The sequence below is a fragment of the Schistocerca gregaria genome, chromosome 3 (assembly GCF_023897955.1).
Source record: "Schistocerca gregaria isolate iqSchGreg1 chromosome 3, iqSchGreg1.2, whole genome shotgun sequence".
NCBI lineage: Eukaryota > Metazoa > Arthropoda > Insecta > Orthoptera > Acrididae > Schistocerca > Schistocerca gregaria.
The window spans coordinates 848587682-848606338 of record NC_064922.1 but is presented as its reverse complement, the minus strand read 5'-3'; the positions used below and the strand labels follow the sequence as shown (position 1 = coordinate 848606338).

Here is an 18657-nt window from a genome sequence, read left to right as displayed (position 1 = left end):
AGAGCACATGTTGACCTGTATGGTAATGACCACTTCCCCATCTTCCTGTCACTGCCAAGGGTCAAGCCCATGGATGCCTGCCCAGATGGGCTTTAAACAAGGCAGACTGGGAAACTTTCACCTTTGCTGCCACATTTAAATCTCGCCTACATGGTAACATCAATGTGGTGGTTGAGCAGGTAACAAAGATTGTTTTGTGCGTCGAAAAAACGTTATCCCTTGTTCTTTAGGATGCCCCCACTGAAAGACAGTCCCTTGGTGGTCGCAGGAAAGTCACTGGGGTAATTAAGGAGTGTCGACGAGCTCTACAGCAGCATAAGCGGCACCCTTTCCTGGAGCACCTCATAGTCTTTAAACAGTTCTGTGCCCGAATTCACCATCTTATCAAACAACGGAAGCAGGAGTGTTGGGAGAGGTACGTGTCAACCAATGGGTGCCATAAGTCACCTTCTCAAGGGTCGACAAAGATCAAACGAATTTTTGGGTGCTAGACCCCTACAGGTGTTACTGGTGTTAACATAAATGGCGTGTTATCTACCAACACAAATGTGGTTGCCGAGCACTATGCTCGCGCCTCTGCATCGGAGAATTACCCCCAGCCTTTCGCACTCTCAAACGGCGGATGGAAGGGAAAGTAATTTTGTTCACTACACTGCACAGTGAACCCTACAACGCCCCATTTACAGAGTGAGACTCATCAGTGCCATTGCATGTTGCCCCGACACAGCTCCTGGGCTGGATCGGATCCACAGTCGGATGATTAAACATTCTCGCCTGACTGCAAGCAGATTCTCCTCGTAGTCTTCATCGGGATTTGGTGCGATGGCGTCTTTTCATTGCAATGGCGTGAGAGCACTGTCATTCCAGTGCTCAAACCCAGTAAGAACCCGCTTGACGTGGATAGCTATCGGCCCATTAGCCTCACCAACATTCTTTGTAAGCTGCTGGAACATATGGTCTGTCGACGGTTGTGTCCTGGAGTCACATAGGCTCCTGGCTTCATGTCAGGGCTGCTTCTGCCAGGGTCGCTCTGCCACTGATAATCTGGTATCCCTCGATTCTGCCATCCGAACAGCCGTTTCCAGACACCCAACACCTGGTTACAGTCTTTTTTAACTTACGTAAAGCATATGACACGACCTAGTGACATCATATCCTTGCCACATTTTATGAGTGGGGTTTCCGTGGTGCCTCCCATTGTTCCCCCGATACCCAGGAGAATGGTGTCCCACAGGCTCTGTATTGAGTGCCTATCTCTTCTTAGTGGCCATTAATGGTCTAGCAGCAGCTGTAGGGCCTTCAGTCTCACCATACCAGTATGCAGACGATTTCTGCATTTCGTACTGCTCCACCAGTACTGGTTTTGCTGAGTGGCACCTACAGGGAGCCATCCACAAGGCGCGGTCATGGGCTGTAGCCCATGGCTTCCAGTTTTCAACCGCAAAGTCATATGCCATACACTTCTGTCAGCACTTTACCATTCATTCGGACCCAGAACTTTACCTTCATGACAATCCACTCACTGTAGTAGAGACATATCTATTCTTAGGAGTGATTTTCGACATTCGATTGACTTGGCTTCCAAACCTTCATTAGATTAAGCGGAAGTGCTGGCAGCACTTCAATGCCCTCTGTTGCCTGAGCAACACCAATTTGGGTGCAGATTGCTCTACACTGCTGCAGCTCTACAGAGCTCTTGTCCAATCCCTAATTGACTATGGGAGTGTGGTTTATGGTTTGGCAGCATCCTCAGCGTTGCATTTACTTGACCATGAGCACCACTGTGGGGTTCGGCTAGCGACAGGAGTTTGTAGGACGAGTCAGATGACCAGCATACTGGCGGAGTCTGGGGTCCCTCCACTGTAGATTAGATGTACACAACTGCTTGCCATTTACGCTGCACACATTTGTAGTTCCTCTGAGCATCCGAATTACCATCTTCTTTCCCCACTCGCGGCAGTCCATCTCCTGCATCGGCGGCCCAGGTCGGGGCTAACGATTACGGTTCGTGTGCGGTCCCTTCTGTCCGTATTGGAGTCCTTCTCTCTACCACCTCCACTTGCGGTCTGTTCATGTACACATTTATGGGGTACGCCTCAGATGCAGCTTTGTCTGGACATTTTGCATGTTCCTAAGGACTCTGTTAACCCCGCCTCTCTCCGCTGTCACTGCCTGTCAATTCTTGCTATGTACCAGGGCTCTGCCATGGTTTACAGAGACGGATTGATGGCTGATGGTCACATAGGCTTTACTTATGTTCATGGAGGACATATTGAACAGCAACACCTCGGCAGAAGGCTGCATTGTTTTCACTGCAGAGCTGGTGGCCATATTTCGTGCTCTTGAACACATACGCTCATGCCCTGGCGCGTCACTTCTCCTGTGTATTGCCTCATTGAGCAGCCTACAAGCTATCGACCAGTGCTACCCTCGCCATCCTCTGGTAGCGTCCATCCAGGAATCCATCTATGCCCTGGATCGGACCCGTCATTCAGTGGTGTTTGTGTGGATCCCAGGACAGGTCGGAATCGCAGCTAACGAACTTGCTGACAGGCTGGCCAAACAGGCGACGTGGAAACCGCTTCTGGAGATGGGCATTTCCGAAGCTGACCTGCATTCTGTTTTACACTGCAGGGTTTTCCGGCTTTCGGAGACGGAATGGCATAACAGTACGCACAACAAACTGCTTGTCATTAAGGTGGCTATGAATGTGGGGAAGTTTTCCGTGCGGTCCTCTTGCAGGGAAACAGTTGTCCTCTGCCGGCTCTGCATTGGCTATACTTGGCTAACACATGGTTACCTTCTCCGTCGCGAGGACTCATCTCTGTCGCTGTGGCTCCCAAATGACAGTTGTCCAGCTCTTGCTGGACTGCCCATTTTTTGCCGCTTTTCAGCGACTTTTAATTTTCCCAGCTCACTACCTTCGGTGGTGGTAGATGATCTCTCAGCAGCAGCTTTAGGTTTATGTTTTATCTCTGTGAGTGGATTTTATACTTCTGTGTAGGTTTTAGTGCATGTCCTTTGTCTCTCTGTGTCCTCCACCCTAGTGCTTTTAGTGTGTTACAGAGTGGCTGGCTTTTCATTTTTATTCTCGTGGTCGACCAGGCACTCTTAACTAGTTTCTTGTTTTACTCTCTTCTGTTTCTAGCGTTTCTGTTGTTTTCTTGTCCTCTTTTGTTCCTTTTGGTGTTCTTTGCCTTTTGTTCGTTCTTATGGTTTTTCCTTTCTTTCTGTTTTGTGTTATATGTCACATCAGTTTTATTCTCCCACTTGTGGTATTATTTTATTAGGAACAATGGACTGATGGCCTCATTGTTTGGTCCCTTCGACCCCCCCCCCCCCTCTCTCTCTCTCTCTCTCTCTCTCTCTCTCTCTCTCTCTCTCTCTCTCTCTCTCTCTCATCAACCAACCAATATCGTGCTGAAGATGCATTTAGTCTGAGCACTCTAAAGCTATAGCCAATTTAGACTTCATAAAACGATGTAAAGCAGTGGTAAGTGAGTTACAGGTTCTATTTTCTTTAAGGACAGAGAACTTAGCATTGTTATCAGTTTCAATGGGAAGTTCTTGTAATTGCAGATGATGATCAAAATATTGTGAAAATTCCTCAGTGTTCTTCGTTAATTTGTGGAGGATGATCTTTTGCTTGTCATAAAGTTCAATTTTGTGAGATGGACTCGTACAATTTGTTGTTTCCAGAGGAATTTTGAACCATTTGTTTTGCAGTACACTACTTAGCTATATGGGAGAGGAAGGCAGCATTGAATTATTTGCTCTAAAAGGCAGGTGGGTAATTAAAATGAAATTTTGTGCTATTGTCATGACAATTCTCACTGTTAGGCACAGAGCTGATTCACAGAAATGGGCAATCCAATGCAATAATGTTTTCTGGATTTTCATTGGAGGTAACTGTGATTTAATGATAGGAAGCAAGATGCTGAATGACTGATCATATACTGGCCTTCTTCAACCATTGACTTGTCAGTATTTGTTTTCGGCAAGAAATACATAATGCTTACTGCTGTGATTTGCAAATTGTTTCTCAATACACAATATATGCAGGTCATGTGAGATTGTAACTGCGGTAACAGGTGATGACTAAGCACTGACAGCACTTGTCAGTTTAGCTGCACAGCACTTTGTGACAATCATTGAATACTTGGCTATTCTGTTGATTGTTCAAGCTCCTCATAACACACAACATGTAGGAGGACTATTATTCACGATAATATTCTCCCACTAGCAGTTGTTGCCTGCAGAAAAAGTTAATGCTTCTTAAAGATGCTTTACTGTGTGGGTATTTCTATTATTCTGGTAACTATGAAAATGAAAAAACTGAACCTATTCCACATTTCATTTGGCTTTCAGTTTTTAACAACTTGCACATTTTAAGAGTATCAGAGGTGTTAATGTAATCATCGTATAACACATTCTTTCTGTACTTAACACATTGCTGAAAATCCATTTATTTAGTGGTCACATTTCTTATTCTTAGAAGATAAATCCTCTGTATATTAATTTATTATTATATATACAGTGAGGTATGTCTTCATGTGAGCCATAGGATGCTCTTATCATTAGTGAAACAAAGCTAGTAACTGTTTGGTACACAATTAGGGGATTATAGGGTGATGCATTGTTCTGCAGAAGACACTGGTCACGTGTAGGGTATATATTATTGATCAGTAAGCTCCTGAACCAATGTCCAATGGTACCTGATGGCAGACATATCAGAGGTCCAATTTAATTCCGTGTAAACATCCCCCACCCACATTGGAATACTTCCACCTTCTGCTTGACCATTACCCTCTTGCCAAGTTGGATAAACTCACTCAAATGGGTTTTGACCCACTTGCACCCTGTCATCAGTGTATGCCGATGCGATTTCTCAACTCTTCAATCCAGGCAACCTTTCTCCATTCTCGGAGCTTCTGGTTCAAGTGTTCGAGCTACTTGCAATGATCTCTGATATCTTGTAACATGTGGGGAACAGAAGTATATGTATTGGGTGGTAGCTTTTAAAGGCGGCATTTGTGGATAACATGGTTGCTTATGTTGTTGCTGAGAATTGAACTGATGAGTGATTTGCTGCACTGCGGCTCATCTATCCACTGTTACTATAACCTGTATTTGGCATTTGATTGAGGCTTGCTGTTTTCCCTTTGTTGTTATGTCATGGAATACTCATGACAAGATGGCATATGAAAAAGCCAAGTGTCTGAAGGGTGTGTAGGTTAGCATCTGATGCGCCAGGCACTCACCAGCTTGCTGCAGTCAAATGTGCTGAGAATGTGTCATTCTCTTCCTGTGCTTAACAGCTGGCCAGTGCAGGTGTGACAACATCCCAGTTCTTTGTCATACTAGGCTATATTCTGTTTGCTGTGGAAGTAGAAGTTATCTTCCTTTGTAGTATAGGTATCTTTAATTCAATTGCTCATGAGAGTATTTTGCATACAATGTCAAGAAAATAAAAAGTGACTAACTTCACAGATATCTGTTGTGAGATAAGAGCACGATCTTATTTTTCACTTTTTTTGCAATAAAACTGTGTTATTGAAGCCATTATATCCCTTTCCATTTACAGGGTCTGTTGAACCTGTCACAGAAGTAATGTGGGTGTATGATTCAGAGCAGGAAATGATGGTGCAGAAAGAGATTACATATGTTCCAGGTCTTTACAAAATTTTTGATGAAATTCTGGTAAATGCTGCAGACAATAAGCAGAGAGATCCAAAGATGGATTGCATAAAGATAGACATTGATGCGTAAGTTAACTCTAATCAGTATCAAATATCTTAAATATTTGTTGTTAGTAAATATGTTGGTTTTGCCATATATATTTAATTGGTTAATTTCTCTTTTGTCAGAGAGAACAACACAGTATCAGTGTGGAATAACGGTAAAGGTATTCCTGTTGTGGAGCACAAAGATGAGAAAATGTATGTTCCCACCATGATTTTTGGATACCTGCTTACCTCGTCCAATTATAACGACGAAGAAGAAAAGGTCACTGGTGGTAGAAACGGATATGGGGCAAAGTTGTGCAATATATTTAGCACAAAATTCACGGTGGAAACAGCTTCAAAAGAATACAAAAGAGCATTTAAACAAGTAAGCTTTAATTGATATCCTTGTTCCCATTAGGATTATTTTTTCATTAACATACCAGCATATAAGTTTATGACTAAATTATATACCTTTCCGTATTGATGTAATTGAAAAAAGTTCTTTAAAAAGTAGTGTGGTAGTACTGCTTTAGCATTTATGAATGTGTTAATTATTGACTAGTGAGAAAAGTGCTTCAGCCAGAATACATGAATGAGGGGACATGTCATAGTATGGACATTAAACTGCTAGTGAACTCTCAAGTAACTTTTGTTACATGTGTTCTTATGCTTTGCACACAGTTTTGATTTATAGACTGAAAAAGGGGTGCAGTGATGCGCATGCGTGCTCTCACACACACACACACACACACACACACACACACACACACACACACACACACAATTAGAAAAATGGGAAGTGTGGAATTTCCTCAGTGTTTTACAAATTGGGGTCTCTCTCTTAATAAGATGCCTAAACAAAGAAACAAACACTCAGTAACCATTTTAATTATCGTAAAAATTTTAAAAAAGTAAAAGATGGTGCAGCCTTTCCAAAAGCTGCAAGCTGTATGAAGTTGCTTTATTTGTCATTAGTGTTTTCATTTCAGTATAGACACAGCGTAAAGTTCATCTGCCAAGATTACATTGTGTGAAATTTTATGAAATGGTAGAAATAAAAATACGTAGATAGTGTTGGCATTCAACAAAAACAATTATTAGTACTCACAATGGTAATATTTTCGTGATGTCCGTAGACAGTTACGGGGTTCCAAAACTGGGGAAGTTATCGACATTAAGAGTGAAACCATCTTGGTGGATTGTCATGCTGGCCGGAGTGGCCGTGCGATTTTAGGCGCTACAATCTGGAGCCGAGTGACCGCTCTGGTCGCAGGTTCGAATCGGGCATGGATGTGTGTTAGGTTTAATTGGTTTTAAGTTATAGGCGACTGATGACTTCAGAAGTTAAGTCGCATAGTGCTCAGAGCCATTTGAACCATTTTGGGATTGTCATAATAAAAGTGAGTACGCCCAAAAGGTGCTTCTCAAAAGTGTACATGACAGCTGAAAACGGGAAAAAGCAAATAATGAATGGGACACTATTATGGATGGGGACATTAGCGTGCCCCACCACCACCACCATCACCACCACCTCTACCACTACCACTATTTTCTAGGCCTTGCTCATAAGCAGTCATGCTTTGTACACTTTTGACAAGCATCTTTTGGTTGTAGTCTCTTTTGTTATGATTACTCACCAACATGGTTTGATTCTTAATGTGGATAACTTCTCAAGTGTTGGGACTCCATAATTGCCCATCCACATTATGAAACTATAACCATTGTGAGTACTTGTCATTGTTTGTTATGCCAGAACTATTTATGGTTCCGTATTTCCACCATTTCATAAAATTTCTCACAGTGATTTGAATTTTTGACAGATAAATCTAAAGGTGTGCCTATACTGACGTGAAACTGGTAGTTGTGAATATAGCACCTTCTTATAGCTATGTGGCTTTCGAAAACACATCGTTCTAGACTTTTTAACTGTCATAATTTTGATGACAATTTAAATGGTTATTAATTGTGCTGAGTGTTTTTATTGTTGTTTTGCAATTCTCTGAGGTGTGGTTGCCCTCCCCAGAAAGTTGTATGAAGAAAGAAAGATTACCTACATCACTGAATGATACCTTTGTCTATGGTGTATCTTAAGGTCTGTTACAGACTTACAATGTTCAGCAAGTGCTGGCTAAGTAATTATGTTTATGAGAAACTATTTGCAGACACAGGGTACGTTTTCCATACTAGAACAGACAACATACAAAATATTTCTTTCTAACCGCTTGCGTTTACTGCATGAAAGTGTGTGTCAGTATACTTTAAATTTGGTTTTATTACACCTATAACTGACAGTGTTTCATATTTAAGTTGGCAATGGACATTTAGAAGTTGATGGTAAGTGTAGTAATTACTAGAGTAATTTAAATTATTTTCTGCCACTCAACCAACTTTTTATCATTATTATTATTTTATTTTTACGTGTTTGTTCTGTAGCGTGAAAACAGTTTATCTGGACATTAATCCCCAATCAGATCATTATCTACATGGAGTCCTGCAGCTGTCTTAGGAGTTTGCAAAATTAATTTTTAGCAAATAATATTTTCTAGCATGTTTTCAAGAGGAAAGAAAGAAAAAGGTGACACTGTTAACGAGAGCATCATTTATGAGATGAGATTGACCTTCGCCTCGTTAAGATGATGCCAGGGTCACCAGTGGCTGAAGTGTTGAAGCGAAGCTGTGGGTGATTTGAGAAGTTTAAGAGAAGAACCAACACCAACAGTTTTTTGAAGCATGCTGAAGCAGCTAGCTCTTACCAAAGGCAGCAAAGAACTTCATCAGCATCTGCAAGATGCTCGTAAACTCTGAGGGTCATTTGCTGCAACAGGTCTTTAATTGTAACAAGGCGGGTCTATTTCGGAAAAATGCAAAAGCATGGCTTTATTACAGCAGAGGAGAATGCAATGCAGTGTCACAAGCCGAACGAAGACAGTCTCATACTGCTATTTTGTGCAAATGGAAGTGGTGATTTGAAAATTAAATCTACCATTCAGAAACTCCATTTGCTTTCAAGAAGTGTAAAGTCCAGAACAACAGGTTAAATGTGATCTGGAGGTCCAACAACAAGGCTTAGGTGACACATGGTCATTTCGTCATTGGATCAGTGAAGTGTTTGGCGCTTCAGTGAAAAAAAATATTTGCTCGAGATGAATCTGCCACTCCATGCCTTTTTGTGTTGTGGACAATGCTCCTGCCCCATTCTCCAGGCCTACAAAACCACCACCTTGAAGAATTTCAATCAATCAAGATCAAATTTCTGCCTCCCAACACCCCTCCATTACTCCAGCCTATGGACCAGCAGATTATTTCTACTTTTAAGATGTTCCACACTAAAGCACTCTTCGAGAATCGCTTTGAGTTGACTGAAGTTACCTCTCTCTCTCTCTCTCTCTCTCTCTCTCTCTCTCTCTCTCTCTCTCTCTCTCTCTCTCTCTCTCTCTCTCAGGGAGTTTTGGAAATATCATTTCAACATTGTTGCCTGCGTCAAGATCGAAAAGGTATGGGAAGGGGTTACCAAAGACCACTGAAGTGCTTATGTAGTTGCAGCGTGTTTCACAGCATGAAGTTATGGAGAGGTGTTCCTCAGAGGAGGTGGTAATGGGAATGGCAGAGCACTTCTGGTGCAATAAGAGAAATGCTGAAGGCATGGGAATCGGTTGCAGTGTACATTGAAAATCATCCATCCCAATAAAGTAGTGGCTATACGTGCTACAAGGTTATTTGATGATAATGATGTCGCATTTTCTCCAAGTGTTGAAATGTCAGCAGAAACAAGTTAAAAAAAGGGGGTTAGTTATGTATCACAAATAATAAAGTACATAATACTGTATGTACAATTTTCTTTGACTGTTGTTGTTGTTGTGGTATTCAGTCCGGAGGCTGGTTTGATGCAGCTCTCTATGCTACTCTATCCTTTGCAAGCTTCATCTCCCAGTGCCTACTGCAGCCTACATCCTTCTGAATCTGCTTACTTTATTCATCTCTTGGTCTCCCTTTTTGATTTTTACCCTACACGCTGCCCTCTAATACTAAATTGGTGATCCCTTGATGTCTCAGAACATGTCCTACCAACTGATCCCTTCTTCTAATCAAGTTGTGCCACAAGCTCCTCTTCTCCCCAATTCTATTCAATACCTCCTCATTAGTTATGTGATATACCCACCTAATCTTCAGCATACTTCTGTAGCACCATATTTCGAAAGATTCTATTCTTTTCTTGTCCAAACTATTTATCATCCATGTTTCACTTCCATACATGGCAACACTCCATACAAATACTTTCAGAAAAGACTTCCTGACATTTAAATCTATATTCGATGTTAACAAATTTCTCTTCTTCATAAACACTTTCCTTGCCATTGCCAGTCTACATCTTATATCCTCTCTACTTCGACCATCATCAGTTATTTTGCTCCCCAAGTAGCAAAACTCCTTTACTACTTTAAGCGTCTCATTTCCTAATCTAATTCCCTCAGCATCACCCGACTTAATTCGACTACATTCCATTATCCTCGTTTTGCTTTTGTTGATGTTCATCTTATATACTCCTCTCAAGGCATTGTCCATTCCATTCATCTGCTCTTCCAAGTCCCTTGCTGTCTCTGACAGAATGACAATGTCATCGGCGAACATCAAAGTATTTATTTCTTCTCCATGGATTTTAATACCTACTCCAAAATTTTCTTTTGTTTCCTTTATTGCTTGCTCAATATACAGATTGAATAACATCGGGGAGAGGCTGCAACCCTGTCTTACTACCTTCCCAACCACTGCTTCCCTTTCATGTCCCTCGACTCTTATACCTGCCATCTGGTTTCTTTACAAATTGTAAATAGCCTTTCGCTCCCTGTATTTTACCCCTGCCACCTTTAGAATTTGAAAGAGAGTTATCCAGTCCACATTGTCAAATGCTAGAAACGTAGGTTTGCCTTTCCTTAATCTTTCTTCTAAGATAAGTCATAAGGTCAGTATTTCTACGGAATCCAAACTGATCTTCTACTAGTATTTCCATTCGTCTGTAAAGAATTCGCGTTAGTATTTTGCAGCTGTGGCTTATTAAATTGATTGTTCGGTAATTTTCACATCTGTCAACACCTGCTTTCTTTGGGATTGGAATTATTATATTTTGAAGTCTGAGGGTATTTCGCCTGTCTCATACATCTTGCTCTCCAGATGGTAGGGTTTTGTCAGGACTGGCTCTCCCAAGGCTGTCAGTTGTTCTAATGGAATGTTGTCTACTCCGGGGACCTTGTTTCTACTCATGTCTCTCAGTGCTTTGACTACATGGCATGAGTAGTATAAAACTTACAGTACTTTTTGTGCGTGGAACACATTGTCATATTTTACATTAATTTGTATAGGATAAGTTGTCTAACTTGACGAGTGTTTTGCGTTACAACTAAGATTCTGGAATGTACTTTTGAATAGAGTGGAGGTATAGCAACAATACTTTTGCATGTTAGATTCACTGTCTTGCACCTAATAGATTTTAGAAAATTTGAGTTAATGATACTGAGAATTAGTAAATTTTCTGAAGCTTCCTGCCAGCCCTCGATTGTGCATTCCTAGCTGGCTACTAGCCACTTATCTTTCTGAGCCACTAGCCAACCACCCCATCGCTCTCACTGCTTCCCACCTCCCTCTCCCCACCCACCCCTCCCAGCGCTACAACCCAACCACCTGCTGCGAAACAGTGTGTGTGTGTGGGGGGGTTCTACAAATATTCCAAGACTTACCAAGCGGGAAAGTGCCGGTAGATAGGCACAATAAATAAAACACACACACAGAATTTCTAGCTTTCGCAACCGATGGTTGCTTCTTCAGGAAGGAGAGGGAAAGACGAAAGGATGTGGGTTTTAAGGGAGAGGATAAGGAGTCATTCCAATCCCGGGAGCAGAAAGACTTACCTTAGGGGGGAAAAAAGGATAAGTATATACTCGTGCGCGCGCGCCCACACACACACACACACACACACACACACACACACACACACACACACACACACACCCATCCGCACGTACACAGACACAAGCAGACATTTGTAAAGGAGAAGAGTTTGGGCAGAGATGTCAGTCGAGGTGGGAGTACAGAGGCAAAGATGTTGTTGAAAGACAGGTGGGGTATGAGCGGAGGCAACTTGAAATTGGCGGAGGTTGAGGCCTGGAGGATAACAAGAAGAGAGGATATACTGAAGGGAGAGTTCCCATCTCCGGAGTTCGGATAGGTTGCTGTTGGTGGGAAGTATCCAGATAACCCGGACGGTTTAACACTGTGCCAAGATGTGCTGGCCGTGCACCAAGGCATGTTTAGCCACAGGGTGATCCTCATTACCAACAAAACACTGTCTGCCTGTGTCCATTCATGCGAATGGACAGTTTGTTGCTGGTCATTCCCACATAGAAAGCGTCACAGTGTAGGCAGGTCAGTTGGTGAATCACGTGGGTGCTTTCACACATGGCTCTTCCTTTGATCGTGTACACCTTCCAGGTTACTGGACTGGAGTAGATGGTGGTGAGAGGGTGCATAGGACAGGTTTTACACTGGGAGCGGTTGCAAGGGTAGGAGCATGAATGGACACAGGCAGACAGTGTTTGTTGGTAATGAGGATCACCCAGTGGCTAAACATGCCTTGGTGCATGGCCAGCACATCTTGGCACAGTGTTAAACCGTCCGGGTTATCTGGATACTTCCCACCAACACCAACCTATCCGAACTCTGGAGATGGGAACTCGCCCTGAAGTATATCCTCTCTTCTCGATATCCGCCAGGCCTCAACCTACGCTAATTTCAAGTTGCCGCCGCTCATACCTCACCTGTCTTTCAACAATTTCTTTGCCTCTGTACTTCCGCCTCGACTGACATCTCTGCCCGAACTCTTTGCCTTTACAAATGTCTGCTTGTGTCTGTGTATGTGCGGATGGGTGTGTGTGTGTGTGTGTGTGTGTGTGTGTGTGTGTACACCTGTCCTTTTTTTTTCCCCCTAAGGGAAGTCTTTCCGCTCCCGGGATTGGAATGACTCCTTACCCTCTCCCTTAAAACCCACATCGTTTCGTCTTTCCCTCTCCTTCCTGAAGAAGCAACCATCGGTTGCGAAAGCTAGTAATTCTGTGTGTGTGTTTGTGTGTTTTGTTCTTGTGCCTGTCTGCCGGCGTTTTCCCGCTTGGTAAATCTTGGAATCAAGCTTAAATGCCTACAGTGATTGAATCAGGTCAAATATACTTGATTTTCGTGTAAGCTGTATTTTGTGTTACCAATGTTAGAAGCACTGAAATTCTTCTTTAAAATCAATGTCAATGTGTTTTTTTTAATTACTATTTTTTTATTTTTTCACTTGCTCACTACTTCTGCATAATAAATATCTTTAATATGCCGTATGTAAATTTACAGACATGGGCAAATAACATGAGCAAGACATCTGAGCCTAAAATAAAGGATTTTGCTGGAGAAGATTATACAAAGGTGATATTTTCTCCTGATCTTGCCAAATTTAAAATGGAAGCACTTGATAAGGATATTGTTGCTCTAATGTCAAGGAGAGCATATGATGTTGCTGCTTCTACAAGAGGTGTTAAAGTGATGCTAAACGGAAAACGTTTGCCTGTATGTATTTCTTTTGTAGTTTTTTGTGTTCCTATTCCAATAGATACACATACTTAAAAACTATTTCTTTTAAACACAGGTAAAGAACTTCAAGGATTATGTGGAGCTGTACATTAAAAATAAGGATGATGAAACTGGCAATCCCTTAAAAATAGTGTATGAGCAAGTAAATGACCGATGGGAAGTTGCACTAACTATTTCAGATAAAGGATTTCAGCAAGTTTCATTTGTAAATAGCATTGCTACAACAAAGGTAAGTTACAAGCAAGCCTACCCACATTGCCTTGCTGTACCAGGTGGCCTTATTTATTTATTTTAAATTCTGTCCTGTGTTTCGTGTGGTTGCATCAGTATACGATTATACATCGTGTTTTATGTTGTAGATAATGAAGAACTGTACACACTAAATATCTTTTACTAATTACAACAATGTATTTCTCAGCAAGGTGAAGTGGTACTCGACCGTAGCAGGAACTAACATTGTGACATGACTAGGTATATAATAAAACCCTTATTTTACGCTTTCTTGGCATCCAGACTTAAAAACCATAAAATTCAAAGAAATGTAGTATCAATGAAAATGTTACAGCCCCCAAAATACGAGCAAAAACATATATAATTTGCATATATGATTATAATTTTTAATCCTAACCAGTTATATAAAATCTGTATAAGTGAAGGAAATTAAATGTACAATACAATGTTTATACAATAATTTGTTGTAATGAATTTCATCAGCTCTTTAAAAAAAAGTCAAAGATAAGTAACAGCAAGTAAAAATTCATCAAAAAATTGAAATTGGTGTGTGCGAACAAGGTAATTGAGCTATTTCCTGACATGCTAAGACTATAAATTATACATCAAAACATCTATTGAGAAATCTTTCCGTTGTATTGACCCAGAAAAAAAGCAATAATTGGTCAACATGGTGAATTAAACCAAGAACTGTGAAGTACGGTGAACAGCTTTGGAATCTAACATGTGGGGGTGTATGTTTTCATTTTTTTAAACCAATGGCAGTTTAATTGGAGTGAGTAAACCTCAAGCTGTGGACATACTAAGCTTGAAACTTGTTTCTGGCTACTTGATGTGGACACCCTTTGGAAACATCAATTGATAGCAGTAGCAGTGTCTGTACAGATTAAGGGAAACAGTGTTTCAGGCCACCTACTGCATGTCTCCACTGCTCGGCGCAAGTGTATGTTTGTGTCGCATTATGTCGTCTATTGTATAGAGTTGGTAGGGGTTTTGTTTTCTCTTTTTGCCCACATCTCGTGGTCGTCTGGTAGCGTTCTAGCTTCCCACACCCGGGTTCCCGGGTTCGATTCCCGGTGGGGTCAGGGATTTTCTCTGCCTCGTGATGGTTGGGTGTTGTGTGCTGTCCTTAGGTTAGGTTTAAGTAGTTCTAAGTTCTACGGGACTGATGACCATAGATGTTAAGTCCCATAGTGCTCAGAGCCATGTTTTCTCTTGCTGTATTAAGCTTTTCTGGGGGGGGGGGGGGGGGGGGGAGGGGCGAATTGCAGTGGATGAGGCAGCGGACTGTCATTTTGTTGTTGTTGTTGTTGTACCAAGCAGTACAAGAACAGCAATAAAACAAGGTGCTCTGCAGAAAACTGCTGTTACATTTGGTAGAATACTGAGAAAGACAGTGTAGAAAACAAAATAAGGTCATTTTGTTGTAGCCTGCTTAAAAATGTTAAATAAAGAAATCGTGAAACCATATTTCCTAGAAATTCAAGATTGTTACATGATATCCAAGTGAATTTACAGAAACTAGAGCTGTCTTCATATTCAGTCCCATAAGTAGCAAGCTTTTTACCCACCAGTTGTTCTATTATATATTTCCGCTCACAAAAGATGACGACTGTATGCAAACCAACAAATTGATTTCTTACGACTACTAATCCGATTTTATCAGCCATTACCACCAACTACTGTACAAACTCTCCATCTAAATAATATCGTAGTTTTAAAACCAGTTATGAAATTCTTTGATAAATGCAACCTTATTCTGTAAACTTATGAAACACTGAGAGATGCTTATGGCCTTAAGGTCACAAGTCACAGTAAATAAATAAATAATTAATTAAAGAATGTCTTTCACTGTGTGTACCTTTGAGTATTAATAATGCATGCAGCACGTACTAAAGTTTCCTCGTCTCTAGACATGACGTGGCAGACAACATGAAAACAATGCAAATCCAGTTAGAAATGTTTACTTCCCGTGTGGACAGAAACAAAGATAAGAAACAGTCGGAAACAGATGTGATACACTGTAGGAAATAATGTTTCCAAAGACCAGTTTCCAGTGGCAGTGTGAATGCAGCTTCCCACTACTTTTTGCAGTTGTAACGTCACTAGTGGGCTTTTGACTTTCGACTTTTGCGAGTGCCTGATAACAACCCCTGTGTGAACTGTGTACATTTTGATTGTTCATTTCCTTCGTAGTGTGTGACATATGTGCACAGCATACCATTTTGAAGCAACAGTGCATTTGACAGTATATCACAGGTATGTCACACTTATCATTAAATGTCAATTAATAAAGTGTCAACAGTGTAAGGCTTAAAGAGCTTGTATGATAACTAATGTACAATACAAAATTCAGATGAGTAAGCTGTAGCGCAGTGGATAACATCTTGATTAGCTGACTTTGAAGTTATAGGTTTGGTTTGCAACTCGATGTGTGCCAATATTTCTGTGTGGTGATGACCAAGTGTGTGTGTTGCCACATGTTTGGAAGGAACAATACGAATTTTATCCCTGCTTGTTTCACTCGCAGGAATGTCACAAACATTTCGCATGTCACACAGCCACAAACATATTCTCCTAACTACTTCATGCAACAACTGAGATTCTCCTGTCACGAACACATCCATAAACATAAACTTGATGCTATAGTGACCACCAAATCGATAGCCTTGTTCCTGGTCATCTTCACAGTGCCACCATGTTATGATTGTCATTTCCTACATAAAGTAGTGGGAAGCGTTCTCAACCTATCATTATTGTGTGGTGAAGCTAAATGTTGCAAGTTTGGTTGGCAAGGCCAATAGTGGATTATGTCAGCACTTCCCCTCTCACATCTCCCCTCTCCACAATGGCGTAAAATATACCCTTAACTCTGCCATCACCCAAAGTTCGAACCGTTCATCATTTAATCACATCAAATGTCAGTAGACGAGTTAGATTGTAGAATTGAGTAAATCTTACTAGGAAGAAATGTAAAAACAGGGAATTTTTAGCATTGATGTTCACGGGTTTATCACACCCTCTACAAATTTGTGGTATAGAATTGCAGTGCTCCATTTATAAGAACACTGGGGTGTGCTCTGTTGCTACTTCCCTCCGTGCTCCTCAGATAGAAAAACAGTGCTGCCTGCCACAGGAAGTTATCACTTTGCCTTACTGAGTGACTTTCTCTTTTGCTGTCACTATTTATTATTATTTCTTTCCTTTCTCAGACGTTACGTCTGGTTAAGAATGGAAAGTGACACGGACCTTGATCAAGCGCGACTTCCTTTTAACTGTACTGTATATGTTACATTGCATTTAGGAACTTTCGGGTAATTGAACATATATCAATAATTACAGATCTCTGTAGTTGTACATATACGTTTGGATATAGCTGTATTGTGTTGATGTACTGGTGGAAACTGTGCCACATACCTGTAGTCTTATCACTTGCAGTTGCTCTGTCACTATGGAAAATTATTATTATTATTATTATTATTATTATTATTATTATTATTATTATTATTATTATTATTAATACAACCCTCCCTCCCTCCTTCCCCCCTCCTGCTGTGTGGTGGATGTAAGACACTGGTGTTTTTACCTAAAAGTTTAAATTACATTACAGAAAGTGGTGATTTTTATCAAAAACCATGTTATCCCATTTGTAAATGAAGTTTGCTTGAGTCACTGTTTTGGCCTTTTGTTTTCACTGTGTAACATTAACAAAAATTGGAAAAATGTTGAAACCTGAAGAGCTGTATTGTGAAAATGTAAATTTCCAGAAAGATTAAAACCACTGAAATTCTCCAGGTTGTTATTGATTCGCTGTTTGCTCAGGACCGACATTGGAGCTGTGACTTCTCCCCCACTGCCCGTCCCCTCCTTCCCTCCCCATATCTGCAGTCAGAGATTAAATTAGGTTATCCAATAAATCCCAGAAGACCACTTCATAATGCCCCATAGAATTTTAGTAATGTGAAGCTGTTTCTTTGTATTAATTTCAAGTGATATCTGTTTTCAGGGTGGTAGACATGTAGACCATGTATCTGATATGATAGTAAAGCAGTTAATTGAGACATTGAAGAAAAAGAATAAAAATGGTATTCAAATCAAACCCTTCCAAGTGAAAAACCACATGTGGCTCTTTGTAAATTGTCTTATTGTGAATCCAACATTTGACTCACAGACAAAGGAAAATATGACTTTGCAAGCAAAAAGTTTCGGATCAAAATGTCCACTTTCAGAGAAATTCATTAACAGTGTGAGTAATATTAATAGACATCAACAAAGGTAGTTTTGACAGATCTTGAATTTCATAGTTGGAAAATTTTGAAATTCGGTGTTGATTCATTCTGTCTTCTACTTTGACTAGGTGACAAAATCAGGTATTGTGGAGTCTATTCTGATGTGGGCCAAAGCAAAAGCTGATACACTATTGACAAAAGCTTGCAGCAAAAAGAAACAGTCAAGACTTACAGGTATTTGTTTTTTGTACTTTAATTATTTTTTAATTGTGATACCTAGTTTCTGTTTGGGTTGTTCTGATGATGATGTATGTCATCAGCTAATTTGTATTAATTAAACTTTATTTACTTTACTCCTTTAGTTTACAATATTAACAGAAAAAAAGTTTCCATTCAGTGAAGTTGTCAATGATTGCTCACCATTTTATTATTCTACCATCCAATAATGCTAATACTCTACATGCATTGTCAGAAGATAAAATTACTTTTACTGTAAACATCTGGAAAAAAGTAATGGATGGCAATTCACAGACTGGTTCGTGTCACCTAGGCTTACTAGGTGGGATCCTTTTTCATGCCTTGAGATACAGCCAGTTCAGTTTCTCTGCTTGCAGTGTGTGTATAGTGGAGAGAGAAGGAAGACACCACAGCTTCGTGCCCATCGTTTGAAAATATTTGTTTGTAATGAATTCTTCTACCTCATTCCATAAATATTTTAAATATTTCAATTAAAATTAACCAAAAATGTAAGTCTCAGTAGCAGATGTCACTTTCCCCAGTGAACATCATATTCAATATTTTCAGCTTCAGGACTTCACTGACCCATCATCATATCTTTAAAAAGTATGCCG

General features: G+C 40.6%; 1 protein-coding gene across 3 annotated transcripts in view; it reads left to right on the top strand.

Annotated features, from left to right (window-relative positions):
• The window catches only part of LOC126354758 (DNA topoisomerase 2-alpha-like), a 157422-nt gene that overhangs the window by 13850 nt on the left and 124915 nt on the right, over positions 1-18657 (top strand). For all 3 annotated transcript variants that reach the window (XM_050004640.1, XM_050004642.1, XM_050004641.1), the window contains 6 exons: positions 5585-5765; positions 5868-6111; positions 13110-13322; positions 13402-13575; positions 17584-17823; positions 17935-18040. In XM_050004640.1, the coding sequence (XP_049860597.1) occupies positions 5585-5765; positions 5868-6111; positions 13110-13322; positions 13402-13575; positions 17584-17823; positions 17935-18040 (1158 nt within the window). The remainder of the gene's footprint in view (positions 1-5584; positions 5766-5867; positions 6112-13109; positions 13323-13401; positions 13576-17583; positions 17824-17934; positions 18041-18657) is intronic.